Source organism: Apodemus sylvaticus, chromosome 10, assembly GCF_947179515.1.
Source record: "Apodemus sylvaticus chromosome 10, mApoSyl1.1, whole genome shotgun sequence".
Lineage (NCBI taxonomy): Eukaryota > Metazoa > Chordata > Mammalia > Rodentia > Muridae > Apodemus > Apodemus sylvaticus.
Window position 1 is genome coordinate 19,059,819 of NC_067481.1, and position 21,465 is coordinate 19,081,283.

At 44.8% G+C, this 21,465-nt stretch overlaps 1 protein-coding gene and 1 pseudogene across 1 annotated transcript in view; one reads left to right on the forward strand and one right to left on the reverse strand.

Annotated features, from left to right (window-relative positions):
* Nsf (N-ethylmaleimide sensitive factor, vesicle fusing ATPase) overlaps nucleotides 1-21,465 on the forward strand; it is a 133,462-nt gene that overhangs the window by 32,393 nt on the left and 79,604 nt on the right. The window contains exons 5-8 of the mRNA XM_052194373.1: nucleotides 5,068-5,234; nucleotides 8,669-8,776; nucleotides 9,190-9,265; nucleotides 11,790-11,945. Of these exons, the coding sequence (XP_052050333.1) occupies nucleotides 5,068-5,234; nucleotides 8,669-8,776; nucleotides 9,190-9,265; nucleotides 11,790-11,945 (507 nt within the window). The remainder of the gene's footprint in view (nucleotides 1-5,067; nucleotides 5,235-8,668; nucleotides 8,777-9,189; nucleotides 9,266-11,789; nucleotides 11,946-21,465) is intronic.
* Nucleotides 20,874-20,992, reverse strand: LOC127695736 (uncharacterized; annotated as a pseudogene).

A 21,465-nucleotide genomic window follows, 5' to 3' on the forward strand; every position in this document is an offset into this window, starting at 1 on the left:
ATTTAACAATTACAGTTTAGTCGTGCTTTTTTAATATGCTCACTAGTAGTTGTCGAAATGAAGACAGTACAATATGTTATGTATGTATAACACATGTTATGTATAACATATGTTATCTATGTATAACACATATGTGTTATACTGCCTTGGATTCTTTAGTCCACAAAATAGTATCATAACATAGAAAGCCTTATGAAGTATATTTCTCACTGACTATTTTAGCTGTCTTTATTGAATTAGATCAAGTGTTTATTTTAATAATTGCTATACACTGTTCCATGTGGTGAGTTTACTGTATTTTGTTCCTTGTTCCTTTACTGATGAGTGTTTCTCAGTGCTTGGCCATTGTAGATGATGCTCCATTACTGTAGTGATGTTCCATTACTGATCTCGGTGCTTGGCCATTGTAGATGATGCTCCTTATACATAGCCGGTCTCCCTATACATTTCACTTTAGACAAATGTTCAAGAGTGTCTGGGACAGATACCTGTAATGGAATTACTGATACATTTATTTTCTCAATGTTTCAAAGTAGAAGCATTCCACTTCATGGAAAGCAATTAATTAATCTCTCTTATTGATAAAAGTTTCTAAGTTTTTTAATGATATCCTGCAGTTGCTGGGCAACATGACAAAAGGACAGAATATCAGAGTAGGAGGCAGGGGAGTATTCCAAAACTTCAGGCCCAAACTTGAATTTATTCTTTCATCTTTAGTGCATCTCCCAGCCCTGCCTTGGGTCTCTGTTGTTTTGTTTTTGAAATATTTTAAAATGTCCTTTCGCCATTTAAGATGCCAAGTGAGGTCTGGTGAGATGACTCAGTGGTTAAGAGCACTGACTGCTCTTCTGGAGACCATGAATTCAAATCCTAGCAACCACATGGTGGCTCACAACCATCTGTAATGAGAAATAAACAAACAGACAAAAAGCCTATGGGCTGGGGCGCGCAGGGGCCAGAGTGAGCAGGAGGGAGAAGGGAAGGGGGCAAAAAGATGCCGAGTGAAAGTATACAGGTGTGTGTGGCTTACACAGGCACTGCTACTCGACGAACTGCAGGGAGTCTTTGTACACAAATCAAGTGGCTGTAATCTGCGAAGTAAGTTTAGAGGAGAACCTGGCATTTTCCTGATCACTAAGACTTACCTAATCCAGTCTTCTTGATGACACACATGACATTTGGAAGCGCAGAGAGATTAAATGATTTATTTAGATCCAGAAGGATCTGTTGATACAGACTGAGAATTCCTTTGAAGAGAACATCTTTGTAAACCACTGAAAGCTCAGACATCAATAATGAAAGCCGTACAGTGACTTTTTTTTGTTTCAGTTATTTGACCAGTGTGATTCATGAATGGACCATACCCCTTGTCCAAAATGAATTTTTTAAAAGTCCATATTTTGTATGTTTTTAAGATTTACTTTTTGAAGCCGGAGAGATGGCTCAGCACTTAAGAGCTTCTATTGCTCTCGCAGAGGGCCTAAGTTTGGTTCCCGGAACCTACTCTGGCCACTCCGCTGCCTAGGACCCCAGCTCTAGGGTATCTGATACCGCTGACCTCTGTCTGAGGGCTCTCGCACACACACAATAAAATAAGAATCAGAGTTTGCTTGTCTTTGACAGTTTCATACGTGTGTATAATAAATTTCAGTCCTGCTTGCCTTCCTGTTGTCCTCATGTGCCCCTCCCCCTCCCCATTCCTCAGCAGCTCTTCTGCTTTTATGTCTTGTGCATGTGTGAGTATTGTATGAGTGTGTGTGTGTGTGTGTGTGTATATGCGCACACGTGTGTGCATGTGTGTATGAGTGTGTGAGTGTGCGTGTGTGTATATGCGTGTGTGTGTGATTAGGGATTAAACTCGGGTTATCAGACCTAGCAGTGAGCATCAGCTAGCCCACTGAACCATCTTGCTAGCCCAGATGCTCTTCTGCAGTGCCCCTCCACATCCTCTGGCCCTTCCATTCTTGCACTCCGTCCTCTGGGGGGAAAATCCTAAAGACCGTCTTATGTATGTGGGTGCGTACGTGTGAGAGTGTGTATGTGGGTGAGTACGTGTGAGAGTGTGTATGTGGGTATGTACGTGTGAGAGTGTATATGTGGGTATGTGTGAGAGTGTGTATGTAGGTGTGTACGTGTGAGAGTGTGTATGTGGGGGAGTACATGTGAGAGTGTATATGTGGGGGAGTACGTGTGAGAGTGTGTATGTGGGTGAGTACGTTTGAGAGTGTGTATGTGGGTGCGTACTGTGAGAGTGTGCATATGGGTGTGTACATGTGAGAGTGTGTATGTGGGTGCGTACGTGTGAGAGTGTGTATGTGGGTGTGTACGTGTGAGAGTGTGTATGTGGGTGTGTACGTGTGAGAGTGTGTGTGTGGGTGAGTACGTTTGAGAGTGTGTATGTGGGTGCGTACTGTGAGAGTGTGTATATGGGTGTGTACATGTGAGAGTGTGTATGTGGGTGCGTACGTGTGAGAGTGTGTATGTGGGTGTGTACGTGTGAGAGTGTGTATGTGGGTGTGTACGTGTGAGAGTGTGTGTGGGGGTGAGTACGTGTGAGAGTGTGTATGTGGGTGAGTATGTGTGAGAGTGTGTATGTGGGTGCGTATGTGTAAGAGTGTGTATATGGGTGCGTACGTGTAAGAGTGTGTATGTGGCTGCATACGTGTGAGAGTGTGTATGTGGGTGTGTATGTGTGAGAGTATGTATGTGGGTGAGTACGTGTGAAAGTATGTATGTGGGTGAGTACGTTTGAGAGTGTGTATGTGGGTGCGTATGTGTAAGAGTGTGTATATGGGTGCGTACGTGTAAGAGTGTGTATGTGGGTACGTACGTGTGAGAGTGTATATGTGGGTGTGTACGTGTAAGAGAGGTTGTCAGTGGAGAAGCATTGGATCCCCTGGAACTGGGGATACGGATAGTTGTGAGTCACCCAATGTGGGGTAGGGACTTGAACTCTAGTCCTCTGGAAAAGCAGACAGCTTAGCCGCTAGCCCCGCCTCCAGCCCCTTCATCACCCATCTTATGAGTACTATAGACACAAGTGTTTGGGGACTGGAAGCTAGTCAACTGCAAGGTTGGTTAAAGGGCTTTTCTTGGGGGTTAGGTCTGTGGTCTAGAGCACTGTATGTCTTGTGTGTATAAAATTTAGTCTTGAGCTCTATAGGAGAACTTAGGTCTTTTAAAACATGTGAGAGAACATGTTGAAATACTTTTGGGATTTTAAAAAGTTGTTCTTGTTTTGTTTTTTTTTTATTTCATGTGCATGGGTGTTTTGCTTGCATGTATGTGTGTGTGCCTGGTGCCCATGGAGGAGGGAAGAGACCGTCAGATCCTCTGAAACTGGAGTTTCATGATTGTGCACCACCCTGTGGGGGCCGGAATTGAACCTAGGGCCTCTCTAATCACTAAGATATCTCCCCAGTCCCTCTATTGGATTTTTGTGGCTTTTATCCATAAACTTTCTAATTTTTTGTTCATGCTTAGCTGGTTTTTTTTTTTTTTTCATTTTTAGGAACAAACTTTAAAGTGTTTTCCACAATTGTAGAATGTCAAAATTTCATATTTTAACTAATTAAATTGTATAATTACTCTACCAAGCATCTCTAGCACAAACAGATTAGAATGAGCATGACTAACCTATGGTGTGTAGCAGCCCCAGAGCCTGGGGCCCTGCAGACTCTGAGTGGAGCGTCAGGCAAGGCTGAGTCAGCCCAGTGGCAACTGCTCACAAACACTTCTGCTGCGGTGGTCGTGGTCGGGGCCTCACTAAGAGACACAAGTGCATATGCGCCTTAGGGCAGGGTGGGCTCCTCCTGCTGGGCATGATCAAGTTGCCCTGTTGGAGAAAGTCAAGTGTAACAGTGCCCTTGGACTTTCCTGGGTGCTTTTCCACTCCTCCTGGTGCTCCCAGGATTGAATGCTACAGTGTGATATGTCTGGCTTTAAAAGTTTGTTTAGAAACCAGCCCTTGCCGGGCAGTGGTGGCACACACCTTTAATCCCAGCACTTGGAAAGCAGAGGAGGGGGATTTCTGAGTTCGAGGCCAGCCTGGTCTACAGAGTGAGTTCCAGGACAGCCAGGGCTACACAGAGAAACCCTGTCTGGGGGGGGGGGGGGGGAAGAAAAGAAAAGAAAGAAAGAAAAGAAACCATCCCTTATTAACACGTACAGGCTGATTTTTAAAAATGAGCCTTTCCCCCCACCCACACGGAAAATGCTCTATACAATTATGTATCATTGAGAAATTTTCTTTTAATACCCATTTCTATCAATATGATATATGAACTTTGTATTGTACAGTAAGCATTGGGACCTGAATAGTTATAATGTAATACAAATTTATATGTAGTGCTTTAATATTTAAGTTTATGACATTATAGCCTAAAAAGCTAGTTACAAACTCCTCCCAAGGCTTAAGCAAGAATCTCCTTACTTGGCGCTTTCTACATGCTTGTCTTGTGCTGTGGGGGAAGGGCTACAGCTCTGGTTACAGTGTGGCTCAGTAAACACACTGCAGTGTTACAAAGAAACACAAGCTAGAACTACACTGCAGGAACCCAACCCCTGGAAACACTGAGTCTCAGGTGCCCCACCCCACCCCACTTTTTACTTCCTCCTGCTGACCTTCTTAGGACAAGGAATCTGCCCACCTCCCTCATGCACCAAATTCTTAGATGTAAGTAGAAACATCGTCTTTGATAACCACATGCTGTGCCAAAACCACTGAGGCCACCCACGTTGTCACATTGTCCTCTCTTAAATCAGGAGTAGGGAGGTGCAGGGACTGTGAAGAGTGATGTGGTGGGGTTTTTTGTTTTTGTTTTTGTTTTTGTTTTCTTGCCATGGAGAGATGAGGGGTCGGAGGTGAGGGAGAGTATCATTTAATATTTTCTCCTTAACACAGGTAAGGAAATCTCTGACTATTAATTTTTAAGTTTGTGCCTATGTGATCCTCTGGGGAAGCGCACAGGGAGCTCAGTCTTGGTCAAGTGTTGCTATTTTGCCGCATGCTGAACTCTTTGTAAGTAGAAACATAAATTTTGGTGTCCCCGTGGTTCCTCCTCCTAGTTGCCTTATATTCGTTTGACAAAGCCAAGCAATGCATCGGCACAATGACCATCGAGATCGACTTCCTGCAGAAAAAGAACATCGACTCCAACCCTTATGACACGGACAAGATGGCAGCCGAGTTCATCCAGCAGTTCAACAACCAGGCCTTCTCAGTGGGTCAGCAGGTAGGCACAAGCGCGCCCACGCCTTCCCTTTGTAGAGAACCAAATGCTGGTGTCCAGGGTTCTGCTTTGGAAGAGCTGTGAGGAGGAAGGAGGTTGTCACAGGGAAAGTCCCAGGCAAACTGAAGGAGGAGTTTGCCGAAGCTACAGGGGTCTGTTCACAAAAGCTTCCCACGGCTGCGGAAGGCCGGAGATGGCTCAGCAGCTCCGAGCACTGGCGAGCACTGGCTGTTCTGTGGGATCCAAGTTCACTGCCCGGCACTCACGTGGGGCAGCTCACAACTGCCAGTGCCTCCAGCTTCAGATCCGGCTGGCGGGCCGGCCTCCGAGGGCACCTGCACATGGCACACACACTCATATACGTGAACAGTTTTTAAAAGTCTTTGAAATTGTGTTACGATCGTCACAGCAGGTTTTCTCCCTGCAGATTTGGGAACACGGTAGAGATACATAGTCTGAAATGGTTTGGTTTTTCTCATTGTGGGACATGAGATTTGTTTCTGGAAAGTCTTCTTATGTCGCTAGTATATTTTTTGTAGAAAGCAGAACTTGGGGCTGGGGAGATAGCTCGGAAGTCAGGACCGTGCCTTCGGAGCAAACCTGGAGTCCCGAGTTTGACCCCCAGCACCCAGCCAAAAAGCCGGGAGTGGCGGGATGTTCGCGCTCGTAGTTCTACTGCTGGGAAGACAGAGACAGGAGCCCTTGAGACCCTGGCTGGCTGGCGTAGCCCAAACTGATGAGCTCCGGGTTCAGTGAGAAGCCCTGGCTCAAAAATAGGGGGGCTGCGGGAATAGTGTGGAAAGCAGTGGAGGAGCAATGCTTGTGGTTCACCTCTGGCTGGCTTCTACACATGTGTTGCATGCACACCTGCGTATATGTGGGCATGCACACACACAGTGAGGGCGGTCTTCCGGAGATTTTTAAAAAAATTAAGTATCTATAACATCAAGTTCATTGGAGAGTTTCTGAAGCTTAGTGTCACTGGAAGCTCTCACCAGCCAACGTTTGCCAGCACTGCCTCTTTTTACACTTCAGTCACTGTCAGATGATTAATATCCAGGAAAAACATTCTATTAAACATAAAGCATGCTTATCTGGTAAAGAGCTTCCCAGCATGCACAAAGCCTGGCCTTTACTAGCAGCCCTGGTACCACAGGAAAACCAGCTGTGGTGAGTGTCCAGTCCAGCACGAGGCAGTAGAGGCAGGAAGATCAGGAGTTTAGGGTCATGCATCTTTGGTTACAAAGCAAGTCTGAGGCCAGCCAGGGTTACATGGGACCTTGTCCCAAAAGAGTTAAAAAGGGAGTATGAAGCCATACATTGTACAGGCGCCCTGACTGCCAGAGCAGGTGTGAGCATCTGGCTGCTCCAGTAAGCCAGACAGTAAAGTGATTTGCAAAACTGTTCCCCCCATTTTTGTTTTAGAAAGTGATTTTGTCTTAAATAAATACATTTAATTTTTTTTCTCCTCTAATCTCTAGAATGGTAAATCTCAGTAGATGCATTCCACATAAGCTCTTTGGGTCCTCAAAAGTTTAAAAGTAAACAGCAGGATCTTGGTACCAAAGCGTCTGGCATTGCTGAACGCCCGCACTGTCAGGGCTAAGGGTGCATCTATCCTGCCCTGAGGTCTCTGTCTCAGGAAGAATGCTAAGAGGGAGGGAGGGAGGGAGGGAGGGAGGGAGGGCAGCGTGGATGGCAAGAGCTGTAGGAGTGGCCAGAGTGTTAACTTTTATTTCATTTTTCCTGATAAATCTGGAAGGATAGCAGTCTAAAGTATTCATATATTATATTAAACTTTTGCAGGAAGAACCTGAATTACTGATGTACAGGAACAAAATATACTGTGTTTTTAAAGAAAGCCTAGCAATTAGCTGAGTGTAGTGGCTCACACTTTAAATCACAGCTCTAGGAGGCAGAGGCAAGTGGGTCTCTGTGAGTTCCAGGCCAGCCTGGTCTACATAGTAAAACCCTGTCTCAAAAAAAAAAAAAAGAAAGAAAGAAAGGAAGGAAGGAAGGAAGGAAGGAAGGAAGGAAGGAAGGAAGGAAGGAAGGAAGGAAAGAAGGAAGGAAAGAAGGAAAGAAGGAAGGAAGAAAGAAGAAAAACATACACAAAAAAGCAAAACAAACAAAAAACAAACTAAAAAAAAAGGAAGAAGGTTAAATAAGAAGAAAGCATTAGAATTAAAGTGAACCTTGGAGACTTTCCTGTCCAACTTCCTCTCAGATGGAGAACTTTAGGTCGAGAGAAGGTAAATCCTGTGCCCATGGATGCACAGCTGGGGACTTAGATAAGAGCACAATCAATATTTCATAGCATAAAGTAGATCGCAGTCACTATTTTTGTGGCAGATCAGCAGGGAACAGAGAAGGCTCAGTTTCTGGTGCTGCAGAACTTTCCAGTTGGAACAGCAGGAGGTGGCGCCAGCCCGGTGCCTGGTGCCCGGTGCTCTCGGGTGGAAGGATCAGGGCTCAAGCTGCTGCCACCGTTTGCCTCAGGTCACCCGGGAGGCTCCAGGATGCCACCAACTGCACTTGTTGACTGCTGTCCATCGCTGTTGGGTCATTGGTGTTTGGGGTTTTACTTTTTGTTTTTGTCTTATTGCTGTGCTGTATTCCTGGAAATTTTGAGCCTATTTTTGTTTTTAGCTTGTGAGTTTTTCCGTTTGACTTTAGCTTTGGTACTTAATTGAAACTCTTTGATGTCTGTAAAAAATTAAGAACCCAATAAGATGTAGATGTCCGTAAGACCATTAAAGAAAATCCTTGAGAATATATGTATGAAAAACCTATCTGACCCCAACCAAGTGCCCGTTCTTGGCAGCAGTCGTATGGCACAGTCGGTATTTTCTATGCCATCTCAACACATAGGGAGGCACAGCTTGTGGAAGGCACTCTGCAGGTACTTGATAAATGGACTACTGGGTTTACAAGGCTCTCTGAGCTGTGTGGCTGGCATTGTGGATTTATAGGAAGGCTGACCCAGGACTGCCATTACTGTGTCTGAGCCCTGATCCTTGGTCTGTTTCTGGATCTCAGCCATTTTTGTTTTTGTTTTTGTTTTTTGAGACTAGGTCTCTCTGTGAAACCTTGACTTTCTGCTTTATACACTGGGCTGGCCTCGAGCTGGCAGAGATCCTCCTGCCTCTGACTCCCGAGTGCTGGGATTCAAGGCCCGCACCATCTCTGCCTTGCTGGATCTCGGTTTTCTTAGTAGTAGTTTCCCAAAGTGTTTGTGAGTGTTGACTAAGTCACCTCCCGTCATACGAACGCACAGGTTTTCTTTTCCGGTCGCTGGGTCTGTGATGGTGTGACTGTGGAGCTGACTCGAGAAGGACATTCGAAAGAAAACTGCTTTTTCACCTTTGGAAAGCATTGGTGACGTAGCAGAAAGCCACTGTGCCATGGGCTAACCTTCCTCCCCTTCCTTCTCTCAGCTTGTCTTTAGCTTCAATGACAAGCTCTTTGGATTACTGGTGAAGGACATTGAAGCCATGGATCCCAGCATCCTGAAGGGAGAGCCTGCGTCAGGCAAAAGGCAGAAGGTACGCCTTTTCCTAGTCTTGGTTCGGTAATCTTTCTGACAGGGCTTGCACAGGCTGATATGTTTCTGACTGTTTGCCTGCTGTAGCTTTCCATACTGTGCGTTCTCCCTCTGAGCCCCTCACTCTTGCTGTAGCCAGTATTGCTACTGAAATAGAAATTAAAGAAAGCATACCTAACCGCAGATTTGCTTGTCTGTACTAGCTGAATGCCCGTCTCTAGTATCCGTCAGAGACTGACTGAAGACGCACACTTTGCCATGTAGGAACTGTGGAAGATAGCTGTGAGAAAAGTGAATGTAGCTCAGATGACTGCTGGCAATGCTCGCTTTGCACTGAAAAGACTTCATTTCCCCCTCAAGTCTAGCCTTGCTTTGAAACGCCTGTAGCGTACTAATTATCATCTTTCTGTACAGATTGAAGTCGGACTGGTTGTTGGAAACAGTCAAGTTGCATTTGAAAAAGCAGAAAATTCGTCACTCAATCTTATTGGTAAGATGTACAGTTTTAGAAAATTTCAAATGAAGTAGCAATGTCTCTGATTACATGTGAGATGTGTAAAGTGGTTATCGGGTGGCGGAGAAGGGAGCCCCTACCCTAAGGCTTGCACTGTCCGATGCGCTGATGCAAGGTCTAAAGCCTTCAGCTGGCGTGCCCAGTCCAGCTGTAACAACACATAGGTACAATGTGAAACACATAGGTACATTTTAATTTCCTTTGCTCATAGCCATGATACTTAAAACAAAAAGAAACAATGACATTTCTTGGTTTGAAATTCTAAGATAATTTTAGGCTCACAAAGATTTGTATATGTGGCTCACAGAATCCCAGCAGCCATTGCCATATCCCCATGGTGTGGACATCGTACAGTGCAGTTACCGAGACAAATTCCCAGGGATCCATTGCTGCTGCCCAGACTGCTGTCTTGGCTTGGATTGCACCAGGTTTTCCATTATGCCCTTTGCCTCTTCCAGATCTCATGCACGATCATCCCACCCCACACGTAGCTTCTTTGTGCGAGTCTTCTCCAGGCTCTGACGGTCCCTCAGGATTTCATTATCTTTTGTGACCTTCATCACTGGTCAGCCCCACAGCTAATTGCTGTGTTAAAAAGCAGAATCGTCCTCACTGTTCTTTAGTGATGGGTGATTAGTGTGCAATCTTTCCAACAGATTGGATCTTGTTTACTAGCCTTACTTTGATATATTAAAATGATGCAGTTTAAACTCTAAGAACAGCAGCTTATATAAATAATGATTTACTAACTCAAATTTATGTTCATGTCTATCCCAATAGAATAGAGAAGTTTTTCATTGGCTACACAGCGTTTTCCAAAATTACTTAACTTTGTTTTTAATGTAGTTTTGGGGCATTTTTTGTTTTGTTTGTTTCTTGTTTTTTTTTGTTCTTTGTTTCTTTTTTTAATCAATAAATTTACTAGTCTCTGTTGCTATTTCTCTCTTACCATTTTAGCAAAATATTTTTTTATTTTTCATTGTGTGTCTATCTGTGTTTGTGTACTGTGAGCAGGTGTCCATGGAGACTGGAGGGACATTATCAGATCCCCTGAAAGTTGTGGTTCTAAGCCTCCCAGCATAAGTGCTGGGAATCCAGCTAGGGTCTTCTGCAAGAGCAGAACGTGATCTTAACTGCTGAGCCATCTCGACAGCCCAGACTTACTGTGAACTTGTAGCCCTCTGGCTCCCAGTGCTCTATCTAACATGCTAGGACCAAAGGCACACATCACCGTGCCTCTGGACAAGCGTTCGCTAAAAAAAACTCACACTCTAAATTGGATGTGGAGGTCAGAGGACAACTTTTGAGTCAGTTACACTGTGAGCTGTAGGTTTCAAACTCAGGCTATCAGTCCACAAGAACCTTAACTCACCAGGCCATATCAGTAACCCCTAATTTGCTTTTTTTTTTTTTGATTATCATGTTCAAGCATCTTAAATATATCTCTACAATATGATTTTAATGCCCTCCCAAAATACCATTTTTATGAAGGCTATTATCATAATGTCCAATTACCGACACAGGATGTTTATGATATGATTTTCTTGTATTTTAATTTTGTATACCTTTTGTTAAAATATCTTATCCCAAGGCAGTTCTATAACTTTTCCACAGTGTAGGTGTTTTCAAGTAACTGAAGACGTGATTTCAGTTGGAAAATGAATTTGTATAGTAATTTGGGTCACAGTAAATCTGACCACAAGAGGGCAGTAGAGTATAAGCAAAATATTTTTGAACACCTAAAGGAAAGCTTTTGTCTACAAAATTCTAACCAGAAAATTATTATCTGAATTTATTTTTAATTTATTTTTACTTATTTTTTTAGTGTGGTGTTTACTTCTTTGGCTTTGTAAAACCCTTATTTCTCCCTTTTTTGTTTAGAGCCTGCTGTAAGGTATCTTGTTCTTTGTGTCTGAGACAGGCGCAGTTCTCTGGAGTTACTTTAGGTGGCAGTCTGACATTTAAATTAAACAGTTTGTATCACGAGAGAATTTGTAAGTCTAACTTTTTCAGTCATTAAAGTGTTCAGAATGTTTCTTGTCTCCATGTGACAAGCCACCAGATTCATTCCACATATCTTCATAGGCCGAGGTCTAGGTAGATGTGTATATCTCACGCACACTTACTAGGAGCTGTGAGCCAGCACTTGCTGTCAGGGACACTTCTGGAGTTAGCGGAATTCATATCAGACATACACGTGGTGTTTCCTTTCAACATCTAGGTTCATTTGGTTGGATTAAAGGTTACCGAAAGGGAGTTCTGTGGACTGAATGCAGGTAGCCTATATGAGCATCAGTTTAGTTGGGTTTGGAAGTTTATTACTGACCGTGAAGGGAGACCAAACACGATAGGAAAGATGACCCTTCTCACTAGACAATCCCCCAAGAGCATGCCGTCCACCTTTACGCAATAGCTGTGTGTTGACATCCAGGGCACCTGTCCTTTTTATACGCACCCATGGTCTTTTCCTCACGAGTTTGGTTCTATTTGTTTGACACAGGCAAAGCTAAAACCAAGGAGAATCGCCAGTCCATCATCAATCCGGACTGGAACTTTGAGAAGATGGGGATCGGCGGCCTGGATAAGGAGTTCTCAGATATTTTCCGACGAGCGTTTGCTTCGAGAGTGTTCCCTCCGGAGATCGTGGAACAGATGGGTGAGTTTCTGACCAAGCCTTGTGCTCCTAAGGAAGCACATAGGTGACAAGAAGCTTTTCTCGGTAGTTTGAAATGACTTCAAATCCACCCAAGTATTTCTGATTTTAACTTCTTGGAAAACATCCCTTCTAACCTCCCCCTCAAAAAACAAAAAGCAAAAAAAAACATTGAGTTTCACGAGAAACTCCACGCATTCTCCCTTATGGGAGAGAGAATAGAAATGGCACTTTTGGATGCTCCATTGTGTTTGTTTGGGTTACGCTGTTTTTCTGTGGGTATTTTACAAATGGTCCCTGGTTCCGAGGACCCACTGTGGGTCAGGTTTACCTGACAAGCTGTAACTGCCCATCGGCCAGGGACGCTGCGCGGCTGCTGGCTGCCAGATTGTGTTGTGCTTGCTGCCTACCGTCCTGATCAGCACTTCTTCGTCCAGCAAATGGATAGTTGGCAAGGCTTTTAATTAGATAAGTCTGATGCCCAGAGACAAGTGCAGGAGACATATGGGAGTCTCCATACTGCACGTGAAGAAATACTCACTCTCTTCATTTGTCACTTTTCTCTTGACGGTTTATTTAATTTATCTGTGTGAAGTGATTTGCTTTGCCCAGTGGAAATACTGTCAGGACTGTTTTCAAATCCGTATCACTGGTTGGCTGGGAGTGTGAGCCGCACAGTATCTGAGAAAGGAATTTATAATAGTGTCTTGCAGACTGAGTATGAAAACAGGATCCAAAAAGCTGGAGGAATATAAATGTTCTACCTCCCCTCCCCCATTTTTCCTCTTTAAATGGCTACCGGGAGATAAGAGTGTATTCATCATGGTGGACAAGAGCTGCTTTCCTGGCCAGCCCTGGAAGCCTGGGCTGCATTAGCCGCTTGTCTGTCTCCTCTCTGCTCCGTCGCTCACTCTGGTAAATTACAAGCACAGCACACACCTGTTCGCTGGGTAAAGGTCGAGTTTAGAATTGGATTAAGACAAAATGACAGAGACCCTCATCACCTGAGTTTTATACGGCTTGAAATGACAGTGACATACTTCTTATCTGGAAGATACAAAGGACAAATCCATAAAAAAAAAAAAGACTCTAATTTGGAAAGCTGGAAGAAATGTAGCAGTTCACTGCCCAATAATATGTATTTTGAGGCTCAGTAAATCCTTAAGGCGTTTTGATCAAGACTTGGAAATATTTTTTAAATATATTTTAGGTAAATATTGAGTTGATGGGCTGATTCTAAATGTTGAGTGTTGCATGTTATTCTTGCGGAGGATTTGTGCCGGTTTCCGGGCTGAGCCCTGGGAGAGGGAAATCCTTCTGTCTGTACTGTTTGTGGGGTCCGGCTGGCCGGCCGGCCGGAGCTGTTCCAGGGGGTGGTGTGGTGCTGAGCCTCCTCCCAGCTGAACCGAGAGCAAGCGTGGTTTGCCCCAGACTCGATCGCCGTTGATATGTTTGAGAAGAAATGGCCTATAGTAGATGTCTGCTGAAGCATCGGGCTTGGTGACCAAGGGCCATGGATGCTGAGTGTTGCTGTCCACAGCTGTTTTTATGGCTTTTTTTTAAATTACACTTAATACTATTTTAAGATACACACAAAAATTTTATTCTTTTAAAAGTATCCTGCCATAACTTTCTTCCATCAAGAAGCACGTATCATCATTTAATTTAAACAACAGCCTGCTGTAAAGTGACCTGGGCTTTTGAGCTGAATTAAAAACAAAACAACACAGAACAAAAAACAACAAAACTCTTCTGCTTTCCTTATTTTAAAAGAAGTGCCTGAGTATCTCTTTTAAAGAAAAGGGCGAGGGGGGGGGGGGCGGCGGTGATGTCTGAGAAATAATTATCTTTTATGTAGATATCATTTCTTGAGGTTCCCTTTTTCCTTTAAATTTTGGGGGGGGTTAATAAAGCATTTCATTGCCCTCCAAGAAGGACTTGGCAAACGTTATCGTTTGGCTTGGTAAAAGTAAAAAGCTCTGCATAAGAATCGAATATACACCTGACTTTGACAACAATCCAGCCAAATAGAAATAAAATTGCATGTGTTCACTTAGCTGTGGTTTATGTTCCTTCCTCTGCGAGGTGAAAATATAATTGATTTTTTTCACTCTTTGTTCAGTTAGTAGATTTGATAATATATCTTGTAGGTTTAATAACTAGACAGTGTAAGAGGAGTTAAATCAATCAAATGAGAAAAGATATTTAGAAAATAATAATTTCTGTAGATTATAAGGTGAAAACTTTATCCTTTTGGTCTCTCCCGTGAACTCTGGAGTTATACTTATGTTGAAATAAAAGTGTTATTTGGATTTGTTTTGCATATGTACATTTATCATTGTATGTATATCAAGATTTCTAATTTAGAAAGTGAGACAATAATTTTTTCTTCTAGCCTTTGTATCACTGATAGTCACATCTTGAGGTAATTTATATCTTTCATTGGTTGTAAAATTTCATATTTTCTTCTAAAAAGTGAAAATAGAAATTGGATTATTGTGGTGATGAAGGGGTTACAGCAGAGACACAGTTATGAGGTAGACCTAGAGAGCAGGCGAGGCCGGACTCCTGCAGACGATTCTCATGCTTCCAGGCCAGTTCTATCTACCTTCCTGCCTTTTTAATTTTTTTTTTTAGTAGAATTAAAACTCAGGAAATCCTAGCTGGGCTTGGTGGCACACATCCAGCACTCTGGAGGCAGAGAGATGGATGGATCTATATGAGTTTGAGGCCAGCCTGGTCTACAAAGTGAGTTCCAGGGCAGCCTGGACTCTGATATAGAGAGAAAGCCCATCTTTAAAACACAAAACAAACCAAATCAAACCAAACCAAAACAACAACAGCAACAACAAGACATATACACATAACAACACCACACACACACACACACACACACACACACACACACACACACAGGTAATCCTTAATCAGCAATCCCTTTAGTCCTTCCTACCCGGGATGACAGTGCCACCATTTGTCCCGCCGTGGCAGGGTGTAGCTTATCAGTGTGAACATCAGAAGCCAGCATTGGAAGGTTAGGTGGGCAAGCTCAATGGCTAACGGCTGCCCTTGAGCGGTCTCCGATGCCCTGTTCCCACATTTTCTGTGCTTACCCCTTGCATACTGTTTTGTGGAGGACAGTTGGGATGGATAAATGAGTGATGGATCACCTCGCTTCTCATTGTAGCTCTTGTGTTGGCAAAGGGTGTTTCTGTGAAGAAACTTCATTTTCAGTGTCCCTGGCAATATCCTCATAAATGTTAAGAGTCAAAGAACAAATTCTTTTTAAGAGCACTGGAGTATCAGCGAACAAGCCACTCAGCGGCTCTGAACCCCATCCTGGAAATATGTTCACATCTCCCCGCGGAGAGGGGCATCCTGGAAATATGTTCACATCTCCCCGCGGAGAGGGGCATCCTGGAAATATGTTCACATCTCCCCGCGGAGAGGGGCATCCTGGGAGTATGTTCACATCTCCCCGCGGAGAGGGGCAGTGTCTTGAGAGCCAGGAAAAGGGTGTAGGGGCCCAGAGACACAGTCACTGCCCCTTCCTAAGGACTTCTGACCCACTCTTTGAATGGGTTCTCTTTGTCCCCCTTTCCCTATCCCTCCCTAAGTCCATTTCCAACCTTCATGCTTAAGATTTCTTTTCAAATTCAAGAGGAAAGCAGCTCTCCTCTGGTGCGAGACTACAGCTCTTCTGAAGGCAAGGCTGTAAGGGGCCTTTCAGTCACATCCAGAATCCCTCGAATGCTAAGAGCTAAGGGCATCACAAATAAGACATGGGGAAGAAAGGGCTGTGTGCTCTGTGAGCGCCACATTGTGGAGAAAGGGAGCTCTCGCTAAGATTAACGTAAACACTGACAGTCTGGGAATGCATCTCACACCCCCACTCCAGGGAGAGGTTGCAATTTAAATGGGGGTTAAGACATCTCTGCGAACTCCCAGGCGGGCGGGCGCTGTGAACGGAGCCCTGAGGCTAAAGAGCTTATCTGAAATTTGAAAAAAGGGGAGGGAAAAAAAATGAAGGTTTCTGACATTCATCTTTTTTCCTTGTATTAGTCATAACTTGCTTTTCAGCTATATTTTAGGTTTTGAATGCCAACCTGACATCTGTTCAAGTCGGCCTGTAATTTATTAGCAGAGGAAGAAAAAGCAGTTGCTGTCTGTGGGGCGATGCAGACCTCTCTCCCAGCCTCTGCGCTGGATCTCAGGAATGCAAGACTTACTAATTCCCACCTCTCCAGGTCAGGATCATTAGAAAGGTTTTCATCCTTTCTTTTTCTAATTAAAAGAAACTAGTTTATGATCAAGCAACTTCACCATCTCTCCTGCAGGATAGAGGCAAAGGGCATGTGTTTGGGACAGAACCTAGAGGTAAGGTAGCCTTTCCAACGTAGAAGTTTGGTTTGCCCTGGATTTTTTTCTCCATTGATTGCCTCCCCTTTCAGCTTTTCCTTCTTCCTTCCCTTTCCTTTACAGCCCAGGCTGGCCTGGAAATTACTGTGTAGCGCCGACTGGCCTTACACGTGAGCCACCTACCTCAGTCTTCTGAGTGTTAGAATTAGAGACATGGAGCATACACCTAATTCCACTGATTTTAACTTTTACATTACATTTATACTTGAATAGTAATAATGTAGTTACATCTATATTTCGAAGTCAGACTGCATTCAGATTCACCCAGTGTTTTGAAGTTTATAAACAGACTTTTGAAAAAAATCAATCTTTTGGCAAAGCAGTCAGCTGGTAGAGTACACGTTGGATCAGACTTCCTGGTAACAGTGGTGTTGCCAATAACTGGGTAGTTACATAGCGGAAGTGTAATCTCTTGGGGAGGTGCAGATCAGTGGGAGAGGGCTAGCTAAGCCAGCATGCCATCAAGTCCTAGGTTCAATCCCTAATAGCAACAAACAGCCAGACAAGCCAGCAAACAAACATCTAAAAATGTCTAAAAGTTGACCCGGATGTGCCCCAGGAAGGAAATGACTTGTTGGGCTGTGGGCACAGCACTGTCAAGTACAGACAAGCAATAATAAAACAGGCAAATCGGGCACACGCCTTTGGGAGGCAGAGGCAGGTCAATCTCTTGAGTTCAAGGCCAGCCTGGTCTACAGAGTGAGTTCTAGGACAGCCAGGGCTATACAAAGAAACACTGTCTGGAAACAAAACAAAAAGTAAAACAAATAAATGTAATATAAAAGTCCCTAAGGACATTGAATGGGAAGAAAATGTTTACCTCTAGAGGGGTGAGGGCCAGACTGAAACCTTGTTTCTTTTCTGTTTTCTTATGTGTTTTTTGAGCAAATACAATTTTTTGTTTTGTTTTGTTTTTTGATGCAATGTTTCTCTTTGTAGCCCTGGCTGTCTGGGAACTGGCTCTGTAGACCAGGTTGGCGTTAAACTCTCAATCTGTCTGCTTCTTCCTTCCTGAGCACTGGAATTAAAGGCATGTGCCTCCATACCTAGCCCTGCTCTGTGTTTTATTAGGAGTTTGTGTTTCTACTGTACAGTTTTAAAACAAGCAGATAGATACTAGCACAGGCTCCATCTCAGGATGAATATTAGCACAGGCTATCTCTTAGGAAGAACCCTTAGAACAGATAGGCATCTGAGCACAGGTCTGTCGCTTGGCCTCCACAAGGCACATAGGGTTCCAGGGCCAGAGTCCCTGGAACCTGGTGGCTGAGTGACAGAGAGCAGACAAGACACCTGTCCTACTCTGCTGTCGGGAGGAAGGGTTTCTTGATAGGTAATAACTTCCTGTCAACTGCTTGTTTCCGGTAATTCCCACAGTGATGGGTGTAAGTCCTATGTCTTCTCTCCAAGTGGGTGAGCAAATCTTCTTGTCTTCTCCCAGCCAGGTAGCTAGCTAAAGGAACATGAGAGAGGGAAGACTGGGAGAAGACTGACTCAGGAGAGCAGAATTCCTGGCAACTGGGCCCAGATTTATGTTCAGTATTCCGAAGCCTCTTGAGGATGCAGCTCTCTGTTACCCTGCAGTGACAGTGTCTCTTCTGTCTTATGCTGCCACCGCCGCCGAGAGCTGGTACTTGTGAGCGGGAGACACTGTTCTAAATACTTAGCTTGAATTTTGTATGTTAAAGTATTTAATCCTCATAACAACCTTATGAGGCATCTACTATATTGTTCCCATTTTATGGTGCAAGAAACTGAGGCTCAGAGAGACAAAGTAAAGGAGTTAATCCAAGACACCCAGTGAACAGTAGGGGCAGATTTGAGCCCAGCATGGCCTCAGTTCATGCCCTTGACCTCTCTGTTGTTCTTTAATGAAAGCCCACCATGAGAACTCACTGGAGTGGGTCTTCTTGACGCCAGTTTGGAGGAGTCAGCCTTTGAATTAGCCAAAGCAATTTCAGCCCTGGCCTCCTTAATCTGCTGGGCCAGATAACCATTCAGTACGGCAGCCGTGCACACTGTAAACAACTCTTCCTACAGTCCCACGCGTCCGTGTTGTCATGAACACGCCACACAAAGACTGCAATGCTTAATGCACTTTTTAACATGTGCGTTTTAGCACCATTAGTTGTGGCCCTAATGCAGGAAGCGATTGCTAGGTTGTGTCAGAGAAGTCGTCTTAAGGAAGCAGTCAGCCTAGAGGCAAACCGTGGTCAAATTAAAGGACCACTTTATAGTTATAACTGTAAACAATGGGCCCTATTAAAGGACGTCACAGCCAGCATGTGATTGAGTCCCAACTAAGTAGTGGGGACAGTGAGTCAGCAGGGACTGAAGGAAGGTGACATCAGGCTCCGTGGAGAGTGAGAGCTAAAGGTGAGAGGCCTTGGGTGGCAGAGGGCAGGCGCTGCTGTCCTCAGGGACATACAGTAAGAAAGGCAGGTCATGGGGAGCTCAGAGCGCTTAGCAGCCCTGGGTAGGCAGCACCAGTACTGAGATTCCAAAGTCAAGGTGTCAAGTTGAAGCCGGCTTGTGGACGTCTGTGAGTCAGATAACTCCATCTGTGCCTGACAGAACCTTCTGGATAGTCTGGCCTGTTTACTTCCTCTGTGCTGTTGATGGACTTAAAACCTAGCTGCCCCGTCATTGTTGTTGTTGTTGTTTTGAGACCGGGTTTCTCTGTGTAGCCCTCATTGTCCTGGAGCTCATTCCGTCTACCAGGCTGGCCTCGAACTCAGATGCACCTGTGCTGGGATTAGAGGTGTGTGCTGCTACCCCCTGCCTCCCAGCTTGCCCCGTCAATCTTAACACACTGTAATTGTTTATGTCACAGTCCCGAGGCAGGCTGTCCAGCCTTTGCCCTGTGAGTACTTGAGGCTGGGTAAGTCTTTGCTGTAAGGACCCTGCCCTGTGTATCACACATAGGGTTTTTAGCAGCATCTCTCCCCTGAGAGTCCTTCCTTATATCTCCCCCCCCACCATGTCAGTTAAATGACCTCTCACCTGGCTGGCAGATCATCCTCTTTCAGGGCTTTGAAGGCCATAGGCACCGCCGTGAGCCGTCTGCATCCTGTTTGCAGTGTAGTCCCCCAGTAGTCCACCAGCTGTTGTGGGACTAGGAACCACTATTACCAGTTCATAATATTGTTCATTTGTGTATGTGAGTGCTCTATCTGATGTAGACCCGCACGCTGGAAGAGGGCATCGGATCCCATTACAGATGGTTGTGAGCTACCATGTGGGTGCTGGGAATTGAACTCAGGACCTCCAGAAGAGCAGTCAGTGCTTTTAACCACTGAGCTATCACTCTGGCCCCTTATTTTTGTATTTTCAAGACAGGGTTTCAGGCTGGTGAGATGGCTCAGCAGTTAAGAGCACCAACTGCTCTTCTGGAGGTCATGAGTTCAAATCCCAGCAACCACATGGTGGCTCACAAGCACCCATAATGAGAAACAAATAAAAAACCTTCTGGCTGGAGCCAGCGGGTGCAGGAGCAAGACGGAGAAGTGAAGGGGGAAAGACAGGGTTTCACTGGGTAGCCTTGGCTGTCCTGGAACTCACTCTGTAGACCAGGCTGGTCTTAAACTTACAGAGATCTGCCGGCCTCTGCCTTCTCAGTGCTGGGATTAAAGGTGTGTGCCACCACCTCCAGCCTAAAATGAACACTGAGAGACCGAGAGGAAGCCAAGAATCTAGAAATGCTTGTGGCAATTTAACATCACCATGATGTTTCAAATTGTATTTTATAAAAGCATTGTTGAAAGTTTTAAAGGAAACTAATAGTTTAGATGATCTGAGAAGCATGGTCATACGTGTAAATAAACATTTATCAGGCTGATGATGTGAGATGACTGAACAAATGACTTTAATGGGAAGTCGCAGTGGAGTGGTGCGATTAAAGTTAGTCCTAATTTAGGGAAACTGTTACCAAACGTTTTCCTGTGTGACTGCCGAGTGGCCTGAGAGCCCCGTGGCTGCCGGGGCTATCTTGCTGTGGTATGCAGAGCATCGGCTGGGGCAGCACGAACAGGAATGGGGAGAGAAACAGGACTGGAAAGCTTGGGAAGACGCGGCTGGCAGGACTTGGTGATTAGGCACTGTGGATGTCCGTCTTGGAAGTGACACTCGGGCCTTGTGAGAAGATGTGGGAATAAGGAAATCCCAAGGATCTAGATGTGGGGCAGTGGGAAGAGGCCATGACATAGCTTCCCAACACTGAAAAGAACAGAGAACAGGAAGCCTGGCTGGAGAAGACCTCCTGACAGCTGACTCTGGCCAGCGTCAGTCTGCACATACTTAGGAATTACGCATACATTGGCACCTCATGTCCCCAACTGGACTCCTCTTACCTCCCTCCTTCCCTTTCCATCCCCTCCGTGGTCCTTCAGTAGGGCAGGGGTTCTCAGGAGTCTGTCTTAGATCTCTCTTCTCTTCTTTATATTTTCCCTAAGATGGATCCTGTCTACTTCCAAAGTGTTAATTAATATCTTGATGCTATTAACTCTATTTTAAAGCCTACAGCACCTGGTATTCCTAGGCGGTCTCCCATCCAAGTACTAACCAGGCCTGACCCTGCTTAGCTTCCAAGATCAGACAAGATCAGGCGTATTCAGGGTGGTACGGTCATAGACAAGGGGCATGCGGGCATACTTTCTTTTCTTTTTCTTTCTTTCTTTTTTTTTTTGTTTTGTTGTTGTTATTTGTTTGTTTTTGTTTTGTTTTTTGTTTTGTTGTTGTTTGTTTGTTTTTGTTTTGTTTTGTTTTTTGTTTCTTTGAAACAGGGTTTCTCTGTGTAGCCCTGGCTGTCCTGGAACTCACTCTGTAGACCAGGCTGGCTCTCAAGCTCGGAAATCCGCCTGCCTCTGCCTCCCAAGTGCTGGGATTAAAGGCGTGCACCACCACTGTCTGGCGCTATTAACTCTTAAATATGTGGATTCTTTCTATCCTGCTTTAGAGCCCAGGTTCTCACTGACCTAGTCTGTTGGTTATGTCACCGCCGTGCAGTAAATCCTAGATTAAATGCCTTTCTCTGCGGCCTGCCTTCCCCAGCATACTTCCACCTTCGATCCTGCCCCCTCAGAGCCTCAGGCCCACACTTCCGCTC